General features: G+C 43.8%; 1 protein-coding gene across 1 annotated transcript in view; it reads left to right on the top strand.

The window, feature by feature from the left end:
* The window catches only part of LOC122935243 (kyphoscoliosis peptidase-like), a 132743-nt gene that overhangs the window by 50456 nt on the left and 65085 nt on the right, over positions 1 to 17202 (top strand). Inside the window, exons 5-7 of the mRNA XM_044291005.1 lie at positions 11256 to 11327; positions 13191 to 13273; positions 15301 to 15409. Coding sequence (XP_044146940.1) covers positions 11256 to 11327; positions 13191 to 13273; positions 15301 to 15409 — 264 coding nt within the window. The remainder of the gene's footprint in view (positions 1 to 11255; positions 11328 to 13190; positions 13274 to 15300; positions 15410 to 17202) is intronic.

Below are 17202 nucleotides of genomic sequence, written 5' to 3'. Positions count from 1 at the left end.
ATTTATAACGTAAAAAAGTGGCAGTATTACTGTTTTTCCCATCTCCCTCCCAGAAACAATTAATAAAAGTTAATCCGAAAGTTATGTGTACCCCAAAATAACACCTTAAAAACTACAACTTGTCTTGCAAAAAACAAGCCCTCATAGTCTACTTTCACACCAGCGTTTTTTGTGGATCCGTCATGGATCTGCAAAAACGATTCCATTACCATAATACAACCGCATGCATCTGTCATGAATGGATACGGTTGTATTATGTCTTCTATAGCCATGACGGATCCATCTTGAACACCATTGAAAGTAAACGGAGGACGGATCCGTTTTCTATTGTGCCAGATTGTGTCAGAAAAAACTGATCCGTCCCCATTGACTTACATTGTGTGTCAGGATGGATCCGTAATGCTCCGCACAACATCGCGAACAGAAATATGTAGTGGTTTTCTGTCCGCGATGGGGACGCAACCAAACGGAACGGTATGCATTTTGTTGCATTCCGTTTAGTTCAGTTCTTTCCCCATTTTCAATGAATGGCGACAAAACTGAAGCATGACAGATCTCAATAGCAGAATCGAAAATGCTAATGTGAAAGTAGCCTAATAGATGGAAAAATTAAAAAATTATAGCTCTTGGAAGACAATGATAAAGAAAGGAAGAAAAAAAACGCTTGGTCAGTGAGGCCCAAAACAGGCTGGTCACTAAGGGGTTAAAAACTTAAACTTATCCCCAAAAAAGCAAGCCCTCAAATGGCTCCATAGATGAAACAATACAAATGTTAGAGCTCTTGAAAGCTGACAGTGAAAAAATGAAAATAAAAATAAATCACTTGGTCAGTAAGGCCCAAAACAGACTGGTCATTAGGTTAAAATTTATGTTTTTAATATAATATGTAGTGATGAGTGGCAAGGGCTATATTCGAATTTGCGATATTTCACGAATATTTGGGCGAATATTCATCGAGATTATTTTCTTGATTGCGAAAAATCCGCAATGTAATATTCGCGTAATGTGCGCAAAATACAGGCGCGGGTCACTTTTGCTACACTTTCCAAGCTGCTAGAAGTTTCCTGAGACTGGAGAAAATGGTTGGCCTGGCAGAACATTAAAGATGGCTTTATATGCAGATAGAGTGCTCCAATATATTCGCGATTGCGCTAATCGGCACTAATGTTTGCGAATATTTTTGGCGCAATACGTGAAACTTTACATTTTAGCAGGTCTGCCTGTATGTATGGACAGCAGAACCTATCACACTGCCTAATACAAAAACATTTTCTTCTTTTTAAAAAGAGTTTTTATTGCGCAAAAGTAGTAAAACATTAAAAAAAACTATATGTATTTGTTATTACTGTAATCATAATAACCCAGAGAATAAAGTGCTGTTATTTACCATATTTTTCGCTTTATAAGATGCACCTGATGATAAGACGCACCTAGGCTTCAGAGGAGGAGAACAGGAAAAATATATTTTGAACCAAATAATGAACATTTCAAACTGTTATGGGGGAATATGCGGAAGACACACTGTTAGGGCTTGTGCACATGACCGTATATATTTTGCAGTCTGCAAAAATGGATCCGCAAAAAATACGGATGACATCCGTGTGCATTCCGTATTTTGCAGAACGGAACAGCTGGCCCCTAATTGAACAGTACTATCCTTGTCCGCAATGTGGACAATAATAGGACATGTTCTATAATTTTGCGGAACGAAAATACAGACATACGGAAACGGAATGCTCACGGAGTACATTCAGATTTTTTTTGCGGAACCATTGAAATGAATGGTCCGCAAAGAAACGGAACGGAAACGGAAAAAAATTACAGTCGTTTGAACAAGCCCTTATGAGGATAATTGGGAGATCGGAGGATGATGCACTGCTGTGTGACTATAATCCCTTCTCATCCTAAAGAATACAACCATGTACTGCAGTACATTGGTGTATTCTTAAGGTTGAGGGGGGTTATAGCCACATTTAATATTAACAGTGTCCAGGGACTATACTGTAATTGGCCTGTTTTTTTTCATTAAATATGACTATTACCCTCCTCACCCATAGGAATTTACTGTGCTACAGTTCCAGGGTGCATTCTTAAGGATGAGGGGGGTTATAGTCACATTTAATATAAACACTGTCCAGACAGTGAAATTGACATGTGTTTACATTAAAGGTGGCTACAACCCCCCTCATCCTTAAGAATACACCCATGTACTGCAGTACATGGGTCCATTCCTATGGCTGAGCCCGAGGGGGTTATAGTCATATTTAACACACAGTTCATTTTTAAGTCAGCCCCTGAGCTGTCACTCACCCAGGATTTTAGGTGACATTGCAGGGATTGGGAATAGCACAGGGCGACAGAGGGCCAGTAAAATGCCTTCTTTCCTCCTATCTCACATCAGCGGCGCTCTGTAGCAACATCGCTCGTAGCCGAGCTGGAGGGAGTAGTCTTATTGATGGAGGCGGCAGTTCTCACCTGCGCTCACCAACAATCAGCAGTATATGTGGACGGCAGAGCAGAGATGAAGGAGGACCCAGGCGGCAGCTACGTATTAGGGACATGTGGACTGGCGGCATTCAGTTTCACGGAATGTTTAACTGCCGCTGCCCGCCCCACACTTAAATCGCAGGATCAGGAGTAAGCTAAGTAAAAGCTCCTTCGATCCTGCAATACTGCTGGCCAGCTTGATTTTCGCCACTATCGCTTTATAAGACTGACTTTTTCCTCCCACTTTGAAGGGAAAATAAGTGCATCTTATAAAGCGAAAAATATGGTATACTGGAAAATGAAGGTCGCTAAATTTTATAATAATTAATAATCTATAATAAATCTATTAAAAAATAATTATGAATAATCTATTGAAGGCTTCCAGCGTCATAATGAAGAAATCAGACAGGAGACACTCCGTACAGATTCTGGTAAGTCAACTGCATTTTATAAGGGAAAAATAAATTCTCTGTATATAATACAGCAACTATTAGCTACAATGTGGCTGTCATGTTGGATCAGAGACTGGTTCCTAAAATGTTTTTGCGTAGGTCCATTATCACAGTAAATTATGGGAATTTATGAAATTACTATAGAAATCATCTCAGTTTCTATTGTCTTTGAAATTACCTTACAATCCACCATTTCAGGGTACTTTCACACTAGCGGCAAGGAACTCTGGCAGACTGTTACGGTGGGTGAACAGCCTGTCGGATCCGTCCTGCCACTAGTGCACGCATGACTATAATGGGGGCGGAGTTCCGGCGGCCGCACGGCAGCGCATGCCGAGTGGCGGCCGAACTAAAAGTACAACATGTACACGCCCCCTGAGCTGCCAGACTGAAGATTATCTAGCACAACAATTGGAGCAGTGAATGTAGAGATCAGTGATGAGCGGTAGGTGCAATATTCAAATTCAAGATATTTTGCGAATATTTGGGTGAATATTCATCATATATTCGCAAATTTGAGAATTTGTGATCTCCAGTCATTATTTTCTTTATTGCAAAAATCGGCAATTGGAAAAATTGCGATAAAAATTCGCAATCAACACTACTCCTAAAGCCTTCTCATTGGCCCACAAGCAAGAAGCATTGAGGGATCACAATATGACCATTTGTTTGCAACTCACGCCGCCCATTGACATTCATTGAAACTCCACTCTAGCCACCTCAAATTTGAAGGGCAATTTCTAAACTGCGACTGTGCCTTCATTTTTTATATTTCAGAGACATACTATTGTCACGGCCACGGTTATGGCCGTGACTCCTTGGGAGCCGCATACAGTTGCCCGCGGTTTGGGTAGTTGCTTCAACCGCAGCTTGAGGCATGTTGTTCTTTGCCTCAAGTGCGATTGATGCGGACAACAGTGATGTGTGCGGTTCCCTGGGAGTTGTGTGCATGTGTGTATGCACGTTTGTGTGTCTGGTGTGCACTTTGTGTTGTCTGGTGTGCACTTTGACACTTTCCCTTCAGTGTGGCTGCCCGTGGCAACGTTTGGTATGTTGTACATGTGGTGGCAGTGTCCCGGCCTTCGGGCTGTCTCCCAGGACGGCTCCCAACCATGTCGTTGCCTGCGGCAACAGCCACAGTGTGATTTTAGTTTGGTCACTTCCCCTTTATGTGTGTTTCCCTTCTGTGGTGCTGGAAGGGTTAACACCCTTCCCAGTGTGTGTGTGATGTCACTGGGTGTGTCCGACTGAGGGGTGTGGCTTCTTGGCCTATATAGCCTTGGTGTTTGGCATGGCTCAGTAGGTTGCTTCAGTCATGCTTGGCTGGAGCAGCCTCCTGTGCATATTACCTGCCAGTGAGAGCCACCCCTGTAGTCATAAAGATATTGTCGTTATGTTTATGTCTTGTTGTGTGTGATGTTGTATGTGATGTTCTGTTGGGACCTTCCTTGTGACTTTGTGCAGTTTACGGTTCTGGATTCCTGTTTGCACAGGGATCCAGTCAGCAAGGCTGTGGCAGGTTGGTGGAACTTCTAGTTCGCCTGCCATTCCCGTAAAGCTGTTTGTGTTCCCCTTTTCCCAACAGCTTAGCCATTGAGACTCCTGCTCCTCCGTGACTAGGAGGAGTAGGTCGTCTTACCCTGACTCCTAGCCCAGGGACCGGACGGAGGGTGAGTTAGGGATCTGAGGTTCCTGCGCATGGGTCCTCCTACCATCAAGGTCGGCCCATGCAGGTAGGAGTTAGGGTCAGGTTAGGGACGCTGTAGTAGGAGACCTGCTCCCTAATCCTGTTCTCCTGGCCGAGCAGCCTTAACATCATCAGGCATTGCACGGCTGAGAGTTTCCCCCATCCTCAGCCGTGACAACTATGCAGCAAAATGTATGTCTGGGTCTTGTGATTCCTGCAATATAAAGCTCTTTGGTTTAGGAGTTATAGTTTTTAAACTGCAACCGTTTGAAGATGGCAACCGCCAGTGAAGTGAGCAAGTTGGAGCAGTTTGTTTTTAACCGCTCTTTTCTGCCCTTGCTGTAGAGTGAGTTGCCATAGGAACCCAGGTGTGTGAGTAGCCAGCAGAGTGGCAAAAGCTAGAGTGTGAGCTGAAAAATCAGGACACCACTCCCTCGTTTTCAAGCCCACCTACACAAATCGACTGCTAATATTTTTATAAATGTATGTTTTAATGTAACTGTGAATAACTTTGGGCAACAACAATGCAATTAAATGTGCTATATAGATAAAAGTTGAAATGCATTTCTCACTCTATCAAGCTTGCCATGTGCACTTTTTCAATTTGATTAATCAATTGGTTAGTGTAATGTTTACTATCTTTACTCACTCCAAACACTTCACACAGTTACTCTGCCCACTCCATAAAGTTACTCTGCCCAGTCCAACCTTTCCACAGTTACTGCAGCCACTCCAACCACACAACAGTTACTCAAGCCACTCCACCCAGTTACTCCGCCCACTCTAGTTGTAGATTACTGGTGGAGGCAAGAACACTTCACACAATTTCCCCAGAAATTGTAGCTTTTCTAGTGTTATATACTATATGATGTTGATGTCTGATTTTCATTTTGATTTAATCATGGAATAACTCCTTTAAAAGTAATCTGTCACCAGCAACCTCTCTCTCCAACCGTCTGAATAGACACTTAGGTGTGGTTGACCTGATTAAAACGCTATTTTTTGTTAGTCAATCTCGCGCTCTGTTCCTGAGTTATGTTCATTTTTCTTAATATGTCAATAAGGCCTTTGGTACAATTAGGTCATCACCATTGCCCTTGTAAACTCAGGGAGTAATGTACCAAATGCGGAAAATGTAGTGATTTGTAGCAAAAAAAAAAATGGATTCAAACTAATGACAAAAATTTGTAATACTCTTTTCTAACAGGGATAGTTGTGTGGTTGGGGCGACTCTCTGGGAAGTCAGTGGCTACCATGTAGGCACTTGACCCCAACACTAGTGATGGACAAACATTGGCTGGGACAATTCGCGAACGCGATCAAATGTTTGCGAACCGCAAGTTCGCGGCGGGCCCTATTCACTTTAATGGCAGGCGAACTAAAAAAACCTTCATTATTGCAGCCACCAAATACTTACAAGAAGTGAACAAGTCATCCCACAACATGGACAGTGACATACCAGAGGGGATTCAAATGGCAAAAATTCCCCCCAAAAATATGTATTTTAATCAGAGGCCATTTTTATGCGTCTTAAAGGGAAACTGTCAAAAATGTGGCCCGCTGGAACCTAGAAATTTTTTATTTTAGGCCATAGGCATATAGGCCCCAAAAATTAGGCATTCACCTGACAGAGAACATCAAGTGATTATGTGGCTATAGTTATATTACTGGATATCAATTTTACTGCAGGCCAGTACAAATAGATGTCAAATAAATATGTTTAAAAGAAAAAATATAAAATTGGATTAAAAACATGGCTAACAAAATCCCCCCTCTTGAAAAAACCTGAAATAATAATAGTTCAAATTCGTTAACACGTGGTTGTCACAGGTGTTGAATTCCTTCGAGGTCCCAAACATTCCCAAACATTAGCTATTCACCGGCCTTTTCTGCCACTGTATTTACCTAAGACAGGGACCATTCTTTGTTCTGGCTGGTGGCGGATATTTGTGACGTGGTCGTCACAGGTGTTGAATTCCTCAAAGATCCATGCCTCATTCATTTTTAGAAATGTTAGGTAGTCCACACTGTCATGAGCTGGGCAAGTGCACTTATCCATCACGACCCCCCCCCCCCCCCCCCCGCTGCGCTGAACGTCCTTTCGGACAGGACACTCGACGAGGGGCAAGCCAACAGTTCCATGGCAAATTGTGCCAGCTCTGGCCACAGGTTAAGTCCGCACACCCAGTAGTCCAGGGATTCCTCGCTTCTCAGAGCGTCCACATCAGCCGTTAACCCGATGTAGTCGGACACCTGTCCGTCTAGGCGTTCCCTGAGGCTGGATCCGAAGGGCGGCTGTCGATGGGTTGGCTGCGAGAATGATCTCATATCCTAAGGGACCAACACATCTTCAAACCGCCCTCTTCTTGCATGCCCTGTAGGATTGGTACTCACAACAGTCTCTCTGTGGGTGGAAATTCCTCTGCCAGCGCCCGCAACAGCAGAATGCAGCATCTCTCACAGTAAGGTGTGGAAATACTGTATTCTGACAGTCCTCTGTGATACTGGTAACATGTCCGCCATTTTGGATTTGTACCCGGGGGTCTAAGTACGTTGCCACCCAGTACTGGTCCTTGCCCTTTATGCTTTTTATATGGGGGTCCCTGAGACCCTCTTCAAACACTGGAGCATGAAGGCCCCCATTTGCACTAATTTGGAAGCGGTGGAGAGGCCTGGCACCTGCTCATCGCCCAGGAGAATTTTGTCCTCGGTCTCCTTCCCCCATCCACGAACAACACCAGGGATCCCAGAAAAGTTTAAAGCCTGCTCTTCTTGCTCCTCCTCCTCCTCCCCAGGCACCATCCTACTCTGACTCCTCTTCAGAATCCTGCTGACTTGTCTCAGATGGAGTAGTCCCCCCCTGGGAATTCATTCAGCATTGCGACTTCCTCATCTTCCTGCTCCTGCTCCTCGACGGCTTGATCAATGACACCACGCAATGCACACTCCAGAAAGAAGGTGTATGGTACAATGTCACGGATGGTGCCCTGGCTGCGAATTACCAGTTTGGTGATCTCATCAAATGGCTGCAGAAGTCTGCATGCGTCGTGCATGAGCAGCCACTGGCGCAGTGAAAAAAAACAAGCTCCCCAGAACCTGTCCTGCCGCAGAGTTCGTACAGGTAGTCGTTAATGGCACGTTTCTGATTGAGAAGCCTATCAAGCATATACAAGGTGGAGTTCCAGCGCGACGGGCTGTCACAAATCAGACGTTTAACGGGCAGGTGGTGTAGCCACTGAACATCAGCAAGGCGAGCCATGGCCGTGTAAGATCTTCTAAAATAAGCAGATATATTCCTGGCCTGCCGCAAGATGTCCTGAACCCCGTGGTATTTGGCAATGAATCGCTGCACGACAAAGTTCAGGACATGTGCCATGCACGGCATGTGTGTCATTTTTCCATGTTTCAGCGCGCTCAGCAGATTGGCACCACTGTCGCACACCACTTTACCAACTGTCAAATTGAGTGGGGTTAGCCACTGATTGGCCTGTGACCGCGGAGCTGAAAGCAGTGCAGGACCGGTGTGGCTCTTGGCTTCCAGGCACAATAGCAGAACGTGGCCATATAGCTCTGGGATGCCCTTCTGGGAGAAATATTTCCTTCCGGGGATCTTCCATTGTGTGGTGCCAATGGCCACAAATTTTCTAAAGGCCTCTGAGTCCACCAATTTATATGGCAGCAGTTGGCGGGCTAGCAGTTCCGATAAGCCAGAGGTAAGCCATTGGGCAAGAGGATTATCCCACGTCATCATTTTCTTTTACACTCAAATATTTGGGCCACGGAAACCTGCCTTGTGCCAGATGAACACGACAATGGCACGGTGGAAGGTGGAGTGGAGGACAAATGGGAGGAGAGAAGAAAAGGAGAAGAGGTAGGAAATGGAGCATCAGGAGTGTGGCTTTGTGGGTTCTGACGGCATTACTCCCACTGGGCTCGGTGATGGGAGGCCAGGTGCCTTCTTAAGGCGGTCGCCCCTAGGTGAGTGTTGGGCTTACCGCGACTTACGCGTTGACAGCACAGGCTGCAGATGGCAACACTATTATCAGCAGCTGAAGAGTTAAAAAAGCCCACACTGCGGAGCCATGTGCCGGCATCCTGGGAGTGCAAGATGTGACCATGCATTTTGGATAGCTCGCTCCAGATACGTCTGCTTTTTGCCTTCTGTGCACTGCGAGTTCTGCCTGCTTCTCCTTCTCCTCCCGATCTGCTGCTCCGTCTCTCCCTCTGAACTCCCCTCCTCTTCCTCTCTTGTGGGCACCCACATGACGTCCATAGACACGTCATCATCATCACCTTCACCAGCACTGACATTAGAGATCTCGGAGTGGAGTAGGCAGCAACAGTGGGGACCACTCTCCTTGGGCTGATCTGGGTACTGTCGTCAGGCCGCTGGATGGCGGCCGTTGCTACCTCCTCTTCCTCATCCGATGCCAAGAATGGCTGGGCATCGGTAATGTCTTGGAATGGATGGGAAGATAATTCCTCTGACTCGAGTGGAGGGACTATGGTGGTGCTGTCTTTGGGGGTACACACAGCAGATAGTGAGGAGGGTGCAGATACAGAGGATGAGGATGGTGCTGAAGCGGAAGGCTGAGTGAGCCACTCAACCAACTCTGGTGCATCCTTTGACATAAATCGTACGCACCTTCTCCAACTTCCCACTTAGGCTCCGGCCTGGTGCACCTGCCTGACCCCTACCACCCCTGCGGAATGGCCTGCCTCTTTCTCTGCCTGTCAGTTTCAAATTGACCCTGTGACAAAGTCTCTATAGAAGAGCAGTAATTGTGGAAGCAGGTATATAGAACGCCTTAATCATTTTTTTATGGGGGGGGGGGGCAACTGCTTTATCACACCAGTTGCAATTAGTTATTCCAATGACATTTGTCCCTCTGTATAGCTATGTTATCTTAGCAGAACTTCACACAAATGCTGCACAATACAAATGTACTATATAGAAATTATATTCTAGGTACATCGCACCCCTGACTTAATTAGATTTTTGTGGGGGCAACTGGTATATCACACCAGTTGTAATTAGTTGCTCCAATGGTGTTTGTCCATCTGTATAGCTGCGGTATCTCAGAAGAACCGCACACAACTGCTGCACAATACAAATGCACTATATAGAAATTATATTCAAGGTATCTCACACCCCTGCCTCAATCAGATTTTGGGGGGGGCAACTGTTATATCACACCAGTTGCAATTAGTTGTTCCAATGGTGTTTGTCCCTCTGTATAGCTGCGGTATCTAAGCAGAACCTCACACAAATGCAGCACCATACAAATGCACTATATACAAAGTATATTATAGGTATATCCCACCCCTGCCTCAATCAGATTATTTTGGGGGCAACTGGTATAGCACACCAGTTGCAATTAGTTGTTCCAATAGCGTTTGCCCCTCTGTATAGCTGCAGTATCGCAGCAGAACCGCACACAACTGCTGCACAAAATTATAAATATATTACACCCCTCAGTATGTCACACCTATCGATAGCACACCTATACCAGTGCTTAAAAGGACTTTTGTGGCCCTATTAGCTAGCGTTTGGTGTCCCTAACAGTCTGTCCCTACTCCACACAGCAACCTCCCCCTACACTGGCAAAAGACTGAATGTAAAATGGCAGCCAGGTCGGGTTCATTTGTAGGGTAGTGGGTATGTCTATATGCTGAAACGTCTCAATTAGCTGTCCTGTCCCACCTGATGGATGTATCATGGGTCAAAGATCTGCAGAATGCAAAGAATATGGAGCCCGGCAGAAATCGCCATATGTTCGCCTCTTCGGCGAACAGCGAACGAGCAAAGTTCGCCACGAAATGAAAGCCGGGCAAACCGCAAAGCTACATAACCATAGGAATATAACAGTACATAACCATAGGAATATTCAAGTGATTTAATCGTATTGTTTGTTTCTGCAGACAGACACCAATATAGCAAACTAGAGGTCACATTTGGAGTGCTCCTGTTATATAGTTCTATGCGTGAGCTCCGCATTGTATGTATCTATATATTCATGCTGATATGTTGACATGCAATTAGGTTATGTCTAATATTTTAACATTTTAGTGGGGAAACACATTTTCGTATATGCAAAAATACTGTGAGCCAGTCTGATTGTTTTATATTAATTCATGTGTTTTCAGCTGGTAACTGAAAGGCTGGGCTCCAGTAGTTTGCTGGTGCAGCTTCTCTAATTATCTATTGTTAGCCTGAATTTTATAAATGTTGCAAATCTTGACTGAGCAGCAGGCCACTTCTTTTTACTCCTCTTCTACAAACTGATGTGCATGGCACACATTTCTCAAATTTTTGGTACAAATGGTTAATTTCTAATATAACCTCTGCAGCAGATGTGAACCTAACCTAAATGAGGCTACTTTCACATCTGCATTTTACAGTCTCAGTCAGTATAGTACAGACGGGCAGTGAATATTTGACGTTTTGTGTTATTCTTGCTGATGGTTACTTTGGATGCTCTGTATTGTGCTGTGCTCGATGAAAAATAAAGCACTATTTGGACTTTTAACCTACAAAATCTGAGATTCTGTTTATTGCCAACCCCACCATAAGTACACAAACCTGAGACAATATATATGAGAACTTAACAGATTTTTCTCACACTTAGGTCATAAAGAGAGTAAAGATAGAATTCTACAAGAAAAAAGGAAACAAAACTCTAAAACTGCTGGAAAATTCTGTAAGTTAGCATTGAGTTTAATAATTGTTCTTTCTTCTGTACATTCACTGATTTACATGATAGATTTGAGAACAAATATCTCAACCTACTGTGTAATGATGCGAAGTCAAAGGTCCATGTTACCTCGGTGGAAAAATTTGTCTGAGCATATAGAATGTGGAGGAATCAAGTCAGTGGTATACTTTACAAAAAGTAAAAAAAAATATGATCAGGACGTGCAGTAGGGAAATCTTGGAGACAATGTAAAGAGCAGAAGAGGGAGGAAGAGGGAAAAGAAAAGTATCTTGGAAGGACTTGAGATTGAGTATAAGAAAGCATCTGGGCATTAGAGCAGAGATACATGCAGGGGATAGGTAGGTTATGGACTACATTACATCTCGTTGTCAGTATTCTGAAATATCTTTTTTTGATTGTGTAGCCAGCAAAGAGACTGGCAGAGAGGAGAGGTGGTAGAACAACGAGGAAAGAGATTGATTAATCGGCAGCAGAGTTGAGGTTGATTGGAGGGAAAACCCATAGTAAAAGATGGGAGTAGGACAATGGTGGGCACTGGCTGCCAGCACATTTAGAGGCACATTTATTAAGACTGGCATTAAAGCCCTAAGCTGCCAGCAGATCCACTGAATCTATGAAGAGGCACATGCTTCTCCATAACTTCAGCGCATCCAGTGCTAGTTCTAAATGTAAGGCTTCCTAGCTGTCTTATATTTAGATCTTTTTCTACACCTGAAATAGGTGTGAGAAATGGTAAATGAGACGGGCCTGCCGGACTGTCCTCTTCCCCGCCCACGCCACGCCCACAATTTTAGACCTGGCATGAGGGGGACAAAGTCGCAGATAGCCGTTGCACTTGACAGTTATTCTTCCTGGCAGAGCCTCTGAGCTTAGCAGTTACTATTTTGGGCAGAAGCACTATGTTTGGTGGTTACACTTTTGTCAGAGGCACATTATTACAGTATAAGGACGAATAGTGAGCAGTCAACTGAAGTTTACGTATTTGAAGCAGGGAAAATGGGTAAGCATCAGGATCTGAGTGACGAGTGCCAAATTTTCATGGCTAGATGTCTGGGTCAGAGCAGGTCTCAAAAACAGCAGTTCTTGTTGAGTGTTTCAGATATGTACCAGCCACAGGGACCTGTTTGCCCAAGACTGATTGATGCAGAGTGCTATCTAAGTCATCTAGTCCAACCCTAGAGCTACGGTAGCACAAACTTCTGAATAAGTCAATGCAAAGGCGATTATAGGAAGTGCATCACCACGTATGGGTCTACATAGCTGCAGAGGAGTGTTCACTACTAAAAATGCCATAATGGGCACCTGAACATCAGAACAGGACCGTAGAGAGATTGAAGAATGTGGCTTAGGCCTCATGCACACGAGCGTTTTTCGGGTCCGCATACGAGCCGCAGTTTTGGTGGCTCGGGTGCGGACTCATTCACTTCAATGGGGCCACAAAAGATGCGGACAGCACTCTGTGTGACGTCCGCATCCGTTGCTCTGTTCCGAGGCCCCGCAAAAAAAAATATAGCATGTCCTATTCTTGTCAAGAATAGGCATGTCTACGATGGGTCGCCCATTTCGTTCTGCAAATTGCGGAAGGCACACAGACGGCTTCAGTTTTTTTGCGGATCCATGGTTTGCGGCCTGCAGAAAACGGCACGGTCGTGTGCATGAGGCCTTAGTCAAGACAATCATGTTTTCTTTTACGTCATGATGACTGGATGTGTGTATCATTTACCTGAATAAGAGATGCTACCAGGATGCACTATGGAAAGAAGAAAAGCCAGTGTGGAGATAATGTGATTAGGTTTTGTTAAACGTTGATCGTGCTATGTGTGGTACATATTGTATCTTATGTCACAGATTATCCCTGGGATGGATCAAGCTTAAAGTCTTTGGAGATAGATCTGAAGGCTTTGGGGAATCTGGATCATTTTGCTTCAAAAGTAAGTACAAAGTAATTGTCCTGACCAGGGGTATACCTAACCATAGTGATGTACCTAAGAAGCTAGGCATGTGCTCCTGATATTGAGTTTTGAGGGGTGCTTATAAGCCACTTTGTCTTGTCCGGGATATTTAGGGCTAGAATGGTGTGTCTTCCCTAGTTGAAGGAAAGTCTAGCAGACTGTCTGCTTTTAGGCTACTTTCACACTAGTGTTGTTTGAATCCGGCGTTCAATTCCGACACTGGAACTGCCCGCCGGATCCGGAAAAACGTGTGAAAACTGATTACATTTGAATCCTGATCAGGATTTTGATCACAATGAAAAAATGCATTGGCAAAAACGGATCCGCCATTTCTGGACTTTAACTTTTTTTTCACATTTTTCGGGTTTAACATGCAAAAGCCGGATCCGGTTTGACTGAACACACGGCGCCGGATCCGGGGTTAATGCAACTCAATGGGAAAAAGGCCGGATCCGGCGTTCAGTCAAAGTGTTCAGGATTTTTGGCTGGAGGTAAAAATACTGCATGCTACGTTTTTCTGAAAAGCCTGATCAGTCAAAAAGACTGAACAGAAGACATCCTGATGCATCCTGAGGGACGGACTCTCCATTCAGAATGCATTAGGATAAAACTGATCAGTTCTTTTCCCGGATTTGAGCCCCTAGGACGGAACTCAGCGCCGGAAAAGAAAAACGCTAGTGTGAAAGTACCCTTAGAAATGTTTAATGTAATTTCTTTAAGAGGAAGGGCATTAAAATAATTGAGAAGGAAAACCTTTTTTTCACCATGTTTTATATTATACTTGTAGTCCTACACATACAACATGCTTCTGATTCTCCCAGCAGGCGGACATGTCACTCAGGGCAGCACTTGTATTCACTCCCTTAACAGTGTCATTATACAGCTGGGACTTGTAGTCCTACACATACAACATGCTGCTGAGTCTCCCAGCAGGCGGACATGTCACTCAGGGCAGCACTTGTATTCACTCCCTTAACAGTGTCATTATACAGCTGGGACTTGTAGTCCTACACATACAACATGCTGCTGAGTCTCCCAGCAGGCAGACATGTCAATCAGGGCAGCATTTGTATTCACTCCGTTAGCAGTGTCATTATACAGCTGGGACTTGTAGTTCTACACATACAACATGCTGCTGAGTTTCCCAGCAGGCAGACATGTCACTCAGGGCAGCTCTTGTATTAACTCCCTTATTAGTGCTGGGGGAGGGGCAGAGATTGTTGTTTTTGCAAATAAACAAAGGGCCAGAAGAGAACCAGGGAAATGAGGAAATGGATATTTTTTTGCCAAAAACTTGCTTAGCTTAGTTATATATCACTGACCATCAGATTTTGATCACAATGAAAAAATGCATTGGAAAAAACGGATCCGCCATTTATGGACTTTAACTTTTTTTTCACATTTTTCGGGTTTAACATGCAAAAGCCGGATCCGGTTTGACTGAACACACGGCGCCGGATCCGGCGTTAATGCAAGTCAATGGGAAAAAAGCCTGATCCGGTGTTCAGTCAAAGTGTTCAGGATTTTTGTCCGGGGGTAAAAATACAACATGCTACGGTTTTCTGAAAAGCCTGATTAGTCAAAAAGACTGAACTGAAGACATCCTGATGCATCCTGAACGGATTACTCTCCATTCAGAATGCATTAGGATAAAACGGATCAGTTATTTTCCGTATTTGAGCCCCTAGGACAGAACTCAGCGCCGGAAAAGAAAAACGCTAGTGAAAGTACCCTTAGTGATAGGTGCCCTATTCTGTTAGGGTATACTGTACTCTAAGACCTTGCTTTTTAGAGAAATCATAGTTTTAAGCCTACTGTCAGTCTCATGAGAGTGTGGGTTGCACCCCTATCAGGAAATCATGTGTCTATAATTAGAGCGTTGGGAGCGCTTTGGCAGGTTCCCTTGTATCATACCCGAGTAGCATTTTTTTTATTTTTTATGTCATATCAACCTCATATGGAATACAATTAAATGTCACACACAAATTTTTTTATCTCTATATCAGCTGGACACCAAGGAGACGGTGGAGGAGTTAGTGCAAGCACTTATATATGATGCCAAAACTGAGCTGGAGAAAACCAGAGCTATCTGGATATGGATCTGCTATCACATAGGTAATTCCAAATGTAATGATAAATTCTAACAAGGGCCCTTTCAAACTGTAATGTAGTAGTTGTTTTGTCCTTCTAGTATAGTCCAATTTCCATGTACTTCATCAGTGAGACACCATACTGTCACCTAAAATCAATGCTTCTACAGGAGTTTACCTCTGTCATATGTGTATTTGCCAACTTTTGGGCACAGCCTTGCAAGGGAACAATGTTTCCCAGTAATACATGCCTGTACTACAATAAACGCACCTTGCTTGACCAAAGCACCTTTACAGGATGCGGTCCACCCCTTCAATGCGTTTTTCGTGGCTGTTTGATGACGCAGCATCTTAGCGCCATACACAGAGCTTAATTCCGGAACTTGCCAAGAAGCTTCCCTGGCATCCAGGATGTTTGTCAACTTTCCCAGGAGTAGGGGAGGTCTCCACTTTATCCAGGAACCTTCTAGATAGTCTGGGACAGTTGGCATGTATAGTACAGTTGGGTGTTAGATTAGCTTTACACTGGCTCTATAAATCTTGGAGATTTAAAAGGGTTGTTAAAGTTAAATAAAGAACACGGCAACAGATTGACAAAAAATGGCAAAACAAGTCATGATCACCGTTTTTTTGCCATTGCCTCCTCCAGTGTCATTCTCTGGTCCTTTGGTGCTGATGTCCTATGCATACCAGTAGAGATGAGCGAATCGAAGCTGTGGAGTGGAACTCGTTCTGAATTTCAGGAAAAATTTGATTTGCAACAAATGCAAATTTCATCGCGCTTCGTGGTAGCGAATCACATTTTTCCTAAAATGATGGCTACACGTGTGAGGACTGAGGACATGGGCCAAGGAACTCTGGGAAGGCGGGATCACCCAAATTGACATGCATGCATGCATGCATCCAATCAGCAGCCAGCCAGCACTGTGATGTCACAGCCCTATAAATACCGAAAGCGCATAGGGGCGTGTTTCAGTCCTACAAGAAAAATATATACTCACTTCACTGTTTGCGTTATTTCTGGTGAAAGCGTATAGGAGCGTGTTTCCAGAAAAAAAGAAAAATATATACGCACTGCGCTGTTGCAGTATTTTTTGTTGAAAGCGTATAGGGACAGATTTCAGTAAAAAAAGAAAAATATATATGTACTTCACTGTTGCAGGTCTTTCTGGTGAAAGCGCATAGGGGCATATTTTAGTCCTACAAGAAAAATATATGCGCAGTTCACTGTTTAAGTTTATTCCAGTTAAAGTGTATAGGGGGGTATTTAATTTAAAAAGTTAAAATATATACACACTGCACTGTTGCAGTGATTTCTGTTAAAAGCGTATAGGGGCGTATTTCAGTCCTGCAAAAAAATTAGACACGCAATTCACTGTTTAAGTTTTTTATGGTGAAAGCGTATAGGGGCATATTTCATGAATATGACAAATATAATATATGCGCACTGCACTGTTGCAGTGATTTCTGGTAAAATCGTAAAAAAAGGGGCGTATTTCTGTAACAACAAGAAAAATCCATACGCACTTCACAGCTTAATGTTTATCTGGTGAAAGTGTATAGGGGCCTTTTTCTGTAACAAAAAGAAAAATCTATACACACTTCACTGCTTAATTTTTCCTGGTGAAATCATATTGGGGCCTTTTTCTTTAACCAAAAGAAAAATATATACGCACCTCACTGCTTAATTTTTACCTGTTGAAAGCGTTTGCTGGCCTATATCAGTAACAGAAATAAAAATCCATACCCATTACAATACTTAATTTTTCCTTTTGAAATGGTATAGGAGCTTTTTTCTTTAACCAAAAGAAAGCTGCC

Source organism: Bufo gargarizans, chromosome 4 (assembly GCF_014858855.1).
Source record: "Bufo gargarizans isolate SCDJY-AF-19 chromosome 4, ASM1485885v1, whole genome shotgun sequence".
In the NCBI taxonomy this organism is placed as follows: domain Eukaryota; kingdom Metazoa; phylum Chordata; class Amphibia; order Anura; family Bufonidae; genus Bufo; species Bufo gargarizans.
Note: the sequence above shows the minus strand (reverse complement) of the source record. Positions and strands in the feature narration are given on the sequence as shown.